The following is an 8546-nucleotide window of genomic DNA, read 5'->3' as shown; positions in this document are numbered from 1 at the left end:
TTGCCAAGCACCGGGAGCAGCCCGATGTGGCAAAGGCACCTTAGACTGAAGCAACATCTTAAAAATCAAACCTAAGATCAAAACCCACAAGCCCAAAACCCTAAAGTACGTGCCGCCTAATACAGCGAGATCGAGCCTCTGTAGGGTGGCTAGATGGAGCAGGTTTTAGTGCCAGCAGTCCAACCACCTGCATTTGAGGCTCAGCCTCCCACATTGCTGGGTAATCACCTTTCGTCTTTAAAAGGTGCCACCAAGGACTAGTCTTGGTTGTCGGGAAATAATTGGCACTCTAATCAGCCTTACAGATATGGATTTGCATTAATAACGATTTTCCATAGAACGCTAACATAACTAAACACCGTGATCAATATACAGTCACAACATTATAGGGTTTTAATTCACTTATACTATTCTAGTTACTAATTTTAATTTGACATATTAGACACATAGCTTCCTAAGATTCAGAAATACCCAGGTAACCAAAATTAAAATTCCAAATGCTGGACATTTGGACAATGTATCAACTCTCCTTGGATGTCTTTTATAGCCGCCAACCATAATAATGTTTCTGGAAAAGGGCACAATGTAATTCTTTAAAAAATGCCACCAAGGGCTAGTCCTGGTGGTCAAGTTCTTTTTCCACTCTAATACAGCCTTACAAATATGATTTTCGTTACTAACACTTCATACAACACTAACATGAGTAAATACTGTGAGCAATATATAATCACAATATTATAGGGATTTAATTCACTTCAAGTATTCGAATTACTAATTCTTAGTTTGACATATTGGACAATAGCTTCTTCAGATTCAGAAGTGCCTAAGCAACCATGATTAAAATTCCAAATGTTGGACAATGCATCAACTCTCCATGGATGTCTTTTACAGACGCCGACTATATAACATGTTTCTGGTAAAAGGCATGATATATTGCCATTCTGCAAAAGATAGACACCAACTTGTACACAAACTCTTCCTACTCATTTATCAGTCCAATGCAGTTGGAGCTTCTCAACCTCTCTCCAACTGTTTGCCGGTTAAAATAAAAAGGATAAATAGCAGCATGCAATTATATAAAATAAGTATTGCTGCTTAGATGTCTGCAAGAATGCGTTATGTACCAAAGCAATTGTAATTTTATGCATATACTGAGTATTATTGAATCAGTATACGAGTTAAAATAGAAGTGAAGTACCTGATCTGCTGTCACCTCAGTTTCAGTAGATTCTCTCTTAACTCTGGCACTTTGAGTACTGCTTCTCCTACAGGAGAAAATGGCATGCGTCAGAACCCATGGTATTGCTATAAATAATCACCTGAACGACTAAGGAACCAAATAAAAAGAACACCTTTCAGAGTCCTCCAGAGGCTTGGCATCATCCATTTCCACATCGGAGTCAGCATGATGCCTTTCATCGGGATTCTCTTGATCTTCATCTTGCTGTACCCAACACAAATGCAACTTAGCCAATATAAGATGACTGCTAGCCATGCTGCTTCCGAAACTACAACTACAGTCAATGAGCATTAATGATCACATCTAGAGCTAATACCAAAATATCAATATCATGCACGGTGGCACATAGCTCAACCTCAAGTCAACGTGGTCCCATGGTAGCAAGACAAATACAATAGACCCTAGAAATGAACCCATTGGTCTTGGCCCAACCGAACAAATGAACAGAAGAAAAACAGTCATAAATATCTGACAAGATATATCCAACTTGCCATGTTTTATAAGTTGATTTAAACATTACAGATATAATTTGCAGCAGTATACATGACAATTAATTCAAAGATGGTCAACCTTAACAAAAGAACAAACTACATAAATGATGTTCATACTTATAACACCTAAAAGCATGAGTTGGCTGCATGAAATGGGCAAAGAATTTTCTAAAACTAGCTAATTGCCCGTGTGTTGCAATGGGCACGTACTCTAGTGGTTCAACTCAATCTTGTCCGACATATACCTTAAATCAATTTTGGTAACATTTAATTTGATGGGAGTATGGGTAGGGAAAGGCAAGGAAAATTATGATTTAGTAGAGATTTTGGTAAGATTGATTAGATTTGATTGAATTAATGCAGGAGGAAGTTTTGGGAAAGTATCGATTTGGTTTATATTACTCCAAGTTAATATATTTATGTTGGTTTTTATTTTGTGCGGCAACGGTTGGCGTTACCCAAAAAAACAAAGGGAGATAAAAAACAGGTAGGAGGTGGAGGCTGACACAACCAACTCCCCTTTAATAGTAGAGATAAATTAATCAAATGGGCACAAACTTACTATTTCCAGAAAAATGGCTCAGAGACATAATATGCACAGCAAGTAAAGTAGACAAGGACGATCTGCAAATCCCTACTTCCAGTATTCATGCAGGGCAGACTGAATGCATGAGAGGGCAAGGATTGGCGTCCAAATGGTAATTTGACCATTTTCGAACCGAAAAAGGCCATCTACTAGCTTTTGTCAATCCCTATACTTATATTTAGAAAAAGAAGTACACGTTACCCCCTCATTATTCGTGGTGCTCAAAACTATTCATCGCGGAACCTAGGCTCCTAGACTATTGGTGACTGGTGGTGGACCAATTAATCCCCTAGAGCAGTTTTGGAAGGTGGTTCTGAAAATAAATGGTGGTACTGCCACATGGGCTACCACGTCACTAGATTGTGTCCACGTGGCTCGCTTCTCATATTCTTCTTCCTCCACCTTTTTTCTCTCTCCCATATGAATCCCAATCCCAATTTCCTCATCTTTTGCAGCATCCAAAACCTCTTCTCCCACATAGCACTTCTGTGGCTATTGTCTTTGTAGCTTGCCGCATCCAAGCACCTCCTCGTCTACATGGACACAACTGTCACTAGACCACTCACGACACCACAGCCTGAGCCACTACCAGTCCCCACAACTCGCTGTTGCCAGAGTGTTACCACTATCTTGTTTCACTTTGCCACGTCACCACTCTGTTGGAGGGCACATGCTTCCTATATGGTTCTTAATTTTGTATGTGATTTGCTGGGTGCGTGTATGATACACCTTGCAGGGATCCCAAACAAAGCTCATGTTTACAGAGAAGGTGTTTACAGGGATGCATTTCCTTCCACTTACTCGTTCATAAACTGTCTTCGGAAAATAATTACTTTTCTTGAGTAATGATTGATCGGACAGCTCGAGTTGGGATATGGTTATTTGAATGAACTGTTCCCATGCCATTTGAGTGTACTAATTAGGCTCCTTTGGATCTGTTCTGCACATCACCCGCGTGTACAAACGCGGGTCTCAAGGGGAAGGAGCCAACACGACAAAAGGATTGATGGGGGCGCAACTGGGAAGAGGTGACCAAACGGGCTTGGGGCACAACGGCTACATGGCAAAGCAGGGGAGGACATCGCGGGGAGAAGTTGATGGGTGGAGAGAGTGTCTTAAGGAGGAAGAAGGTGAGGTGGCTTCCACGCATGCGAAACCAGGTATATGTCTTCCATGTTATACCACATATGAAAACAACCGCCGGGCAAAATGATCTGGAATAAGATGTTTAGGGAGTTAAGTGGGACAAAGACTAGTTCAGGGGGGTAGGTGAGCCTACCCAATAGTTTGAGGGGGGTAAAGTGGCGTTTTCCCCTTATATTTATAGAAATTTCACATCTGTGCTTCTTGCAGTTTCCAGTAGGATAATTAGCACTTAAGCAGAACAAAAGTCAACATTCACTCTCAACACAAATGGTCACACTGTCAGAGTGTCGTTCTAGATCAAGGGTGTGGAAGCCATTACTATTGACTATTGTATCTGATGTATGCCAGAAAAAAGAAATTTGTTACTCGAAAGATCACCTCTGGTTGCTCGGCCTCAGGAGGTCGCTCTTGAAACTGGACACTAGGAGCATGCCGGAGTTTTGTAAGATTTTCGAGAAGTCTTGATCTTATATCATCCAATTGCCGGTGTGTGTTTTTGTTCTCCATATTACTTGGTGCAACATGAAGAGTATAATCTGGGCCAAAATACTCATAATACTCATTTACCGGCATCTTGTCAGTTAGCTCATGACCAAGTGCAACTCCTGTCTGCTCAACAAAAGGGCAAAAAAGGAACATCAGTAATTAAATTGGTGAAAACTGAATTAGCATATATGCAGAAAAAGCAATAGAACCCCCCAAACACTTAAATACATCTCTGTTGATCACAAGTTGTACTATATTACTTTAAAATTTTCCTAAATAAATAATCAAATGTACATAGACAGATAAGTAAAAACGGAAGGAGTTCATCTTTAAAGAAATAAGCATTATACGTGCCATGCATTACAAAAATAGGAACCTATTTATTATTGAACAGTAAATAAAAATAGTACTAGTGTAAGAAATGACATTACAAGCATATTTTAAAATCAGGAATTACTAAACCAATACAAGACGGTAGATATAGTCTGGTGGTTGAGCATGGCGATTCTACAGAGTTTCATGATTTCAACCAACATTTTTACACTGTTACATCCAAAAATGCATGGTCTATACCTTATTTCTATTACTCTATATACTATTGATATAAATGAATTTCGTTTGCGTTAATCCTATCAAGCCCTGTCAGTGGTAGTGTAGTATATCCGGCCACTGGCATCCTAAATCTCGGGCTCTATCACCTGTAGTCTACAAAACATGAGAAAGTAGTAGCAATTAATGTTTTATTATTTCGGACAAAACTATCGTGGCTCCTGGAAACATAAAAAGAACCTATTGCAGAAACAATTCAACTTTGCACTATGCAGTACAGTTTACAATTTTAAAATTATGTTATTTTAAGTATTTGAAATAGCATGATTTACATTTAAAAATATGAAAAGCAGATTTTATATGGCAGCCTGTTGAGGAACCAAAACAACAACAGAGCCACTGCAGCACACGGTTCAAGGCATGTTTGGTTGCCTTCCACACTGACAAACTGGCACACTACCACACTTATGTGCCCCAAGTGTGGCAAGGTACAGTTTTATTGGCGGTCAAATTGATCACCAACACTAGTGGCAAAAGTTGGCTACCAAATGTGTCTATGAAAACCAACAGGTACGATAAAAGGCTATGAAAGTGTGGAACGCCATATCTGTGGCTGACTGGCTGCAACCAAACACTTGCCGAACTTGTCCGCCTAACATTTGGCAAGGTGTGGCTGCAAACCAATCAAAAATGTGTTCTGCAAAAAATGAACGTGTGATCCAAAACCAAGAAACGCCATTACATGTAGGAATAGTGTGGCGTAACCACAAATCAGACTGTGTGCTTTAGGCAGATGGAAGCAGTAGTATGTCCTAACAATTTCTTGAGAGTGATATATGACAGAATGCTCTAGGCCATGTTAGGAAGAGTAGTGTATTATTTTTGTAAAGTTTCACAATAGTTCAAATTTGACATAAAGACCAAAACCTCTCCATGAAATACCATTATTCCCAACAGTCACTTTCAAAAAAGTACAGGTGTAGAAGACACGAGCTTATAGTTTTCCCTTTTCAAAGAATCAGAGACCTACATCATATACACGTACGTACTGAAAGAAAGATTTGCGGATACAATGATTACGTACGTGAAGAGGCATAAGACATTTCTTAGCTTAACAACAGTTGCTACGGACATTCACATATTAACAAAATAGCGACATACTTTCAAGAGAGGTGGGTCTGTGTAAAATGACATTCTTTATGTAAGTGATCATGAATGTCACTTTGCCAAGCCAGTGTGCCCGTGTTGAATCACGTGCATGGTATGCATACTGTTTGTGCTATTGAGGATGCTAGAATAACTTTCTTATTTTACACAATCAGATGCTAGTACAAATACAACCTATTGGCATGCAACTCCCTATTGTGAACAGCATGTTGACTTGTTGAGGGAGCAAAACGACGACAGTCACTGCAGCATATAACTGAAACATAGGTACTTGTCCTACGAAAAGAAGGCATGATGCAAAGCAAATAAATAATAAAAGTTGAGGGTGAGGGTGTTGTGGTGACAAGATGTACAGTTCTTGCTAGCTATGTCCCATCATTTCTTGAAACGAAAACATGATGGAAAGCTTTATGGGTTTAAACAAAGGGTAAAACCCATTAAGTTGACAGTTTTGTATTTTCACGGGGCAGAAAACACAATATGCATACCTGCCTCCACAACAAAGAACTACAGCATCAACACATATGTACTGTACAGAAGCTTTATGGATCTGATTATGTGAAGCGACATATACACTTCTTAGCATAACAGTGAATATGTGTGTGGAAATTCCATTTGAAACAGTATGTCATGGTAGATATACACACAGTGAATTTCCATTTGAAACTATGTGTCATGGTAGATACACACGGTGCCAATTCACATTCACTCCATTTTTTTCATAATTTATTTACGACTTTTAGGATTTTCTCCCATTGCTTTGGAGCACTAGTAGCATAAGTAGACGAGAACTCGAGAAGTAAGTTTGTATAAAATGATATTTTCCCAGAACTACTCATAAATGTTAAGCCACTTTGGCAAGCCGGTGTGTCCGTGATAGATCATATACATGGCTAGGTGCTGGTGCTACAGAATAAAAAATTTATTTCACGCAATCGGATATTCTAAACACCATTAATTGGAAAGAAAAAAAAACACTGGAATAGGTAGAATAATGCACACCAGAAGCTCTACAAAGATGTGTTTTTAGATGAAAATTCCCTTTAATATATACCTCATAGCACCAACATCGTGCAACGTTTCTTATGGTATAACCACCACCACCAAGCAGCAACACCGGAACATTGAAGGACCTCATGAATCTCACGCACTCCGCGTGCCCCTTAATGGATAGGTTGAAGCAGCCCAACCGGTCACCCGATAAGGAATCTGCTCCACACTGTAGCACCACCGCACCGGGGCGGAAAATCTCCATAACCTTACCCATGATCGGCTTGAACAACGATTGATAGCTCTCGTCGTCGATGCCGTCATCCAATGGGACATTCAGGGAGTAATACTTCCCCTTGGAGTGCCCAACGTCACGAATGTCTCCTGTCCCTGGGAAATAATCCCCAAACTTGTGGAATGAGACAGTCATCACCCTGTCCGTGGTGTAAAACGCCTCCTCCACGCCGTCCCCATGGTGGATATCGATATCCACATACAGAACACGCTGTGAACGCGAATTATTAATTAACATGTTAAGAGAACACAATTTTGCAAAATTGAGGGGAACAAAGGGTGGTAGATTAGATAACAGGGCATGGCACGGCACATACCTGGTGGTATTTGAGGAGCTCGAGGATGGCGAGGACGATGTCGTTGACGTAGCAGAAGCCGGAGGCCTCGCACTTCTTGGCGTGGTGGAGGCCGCCGGCCCAGTTGATTGCGATGTCGTGGCCGTGGTTGAGCTTGACGGCGCCCCCGACGGAGCCGCCAGCGTAGGTCTGGCAGAAGCTGTAGAGGCCGTCGAAGACGGGGCAGTCCTCGCCGACGTTGAAGCGCTTGAGCGCGCGGATCTGGTCCTGCTGCGTCTCCGGGGTGACGGAGCGGAGGAAGGAGACGTAGTCGTCGGCGTGGAAGCGGCAGAGGTCGCGGTCGCGGGCGGGGTGCGGCTTGAGCACCTGCATCTCGTCGAGGAGGCCGTAGTGGGCGAGCAGGGCGTGGGTCATGCGGATGCGGTGCGGCTTCATCGGGTGGCCCTGCCCGTAGTAGTAGTTGCCCACCTCCGCGTCGTAGAAGTAGCAGACGCGGCGCTTCGAGCCGTCCGCGCCGGTGGTGGGCAGCGAGTTGCCGCCGCCGCCGGCCGAGATGTCCATCGCGGGGGCAGGGGAGGGGAGGCGCCTTCTCTCCTCCACGTATTTGCGCTTGCCTCTGTGTTTGGGTTTCGGTATCTCGGTTCTCGGCGGCGTTTGAGTTGGGAAAATGGGGAGGGCCGAGGGCGACGAGGGGATTTGGGGGAGGGTCGGAGACGGGAGAAAGGTTTTCGATTCGGCTATTCTTCGGCCTGTACGAGCCGTTGGATCGCGGATAGGTTCAGCAAGCCGCTCGGTTGTGCGACCAATCTCTGCCCGCTCCGGTGCTGCTTGACCGGTCCTCGTCATCCCTTGCCTGGCCGGAGAGAGAGTTTTGCAAAATTGGACGTATATAAGATGTGATTCTCATCACTATAAAAATATGATAAATAATATTTTAACAAATGCTTTATGTAGGATTATTGGATAGCTTGCAGTGTTAATATTTACCGGTTGATAAACTTGATTTAACGCTAAGGACAACATTGAGAAACAATTCGCTAGTAATTTGTTTGAATGTACGCACACTGAAAAAAAGATCTAGATTTAGCCAGAGTGCACAAACCATACTTAAGTAATGCCTATTATGTAGACTTTAAATGTATAGTTTGATCATGACTATTCAAACTATCAAATCTGCCCTAACACTGCTATCAATCATATTAGAATGAAACTAGGACCGAGAAAACAGTACCAGAACTACACAATGGGACAGCAATTTCTGATGTACAGATTATCGAGAAAAAGAGCTCATCAAGCATGTT

General features: G+C 42.1%; 1 protein-coding gene across 1 annotated transcript in view; it reads right to left on the bottom strand.

Annotated features, from left to right (window-relative positions):
* Positions 1-7951, bottom strand: part of LOC119336931 (histone deacetylase 1) — a 10658-nt gene extending 2707 nt beyond the window's left edge. Inside the window, exons 1-5 of the mRNA XM_037609022.1 lie at positions 7267-7951; positions 6720-7160; positions 3842-4072; positions 1353-1444; positions 1199-1265 (exon numbers count right to left, since the gene is read on the bottom strand). Of these exons, the coding sequence (XP_037464919.1) occupies positions 1199-1265; positions 1353-1444; positions 3842-4072; positions 6720-7160; positions 7267-7806 (1371 nt within the window). The 5' untranslated portion in view covers positions 7807-7951. The remainder of the gene's footprint in view (positions 1-1198; positions 1266-1352; positions 1445-3841; positions 4073-6719; positions 7161-7266) is intronic.
* Between the last annotated feature and the right edge of the window lie 595 nt (positions 7952-8546).

Source organism: Triticum dicoccoides, chromosome 7B (assembly GCF_002162155.2).
Source record: "Triticum dicoccoides isolate Atlit2015 ecotype Zavitan chromosome 7B, WEW_v2.0, whole genome shotgun sequence".
Lineage (NCBI taxonomy): Eukaryota > Viridiplantae > Streptophyta > Magnoliopsida > Poales > Poaceae > Triticum > Triticum dicoccoides.
Note: the sequence above shows the minus strand (reverse complement) of the source record. Positions and strands in the feature narration are given on the sequence as shown.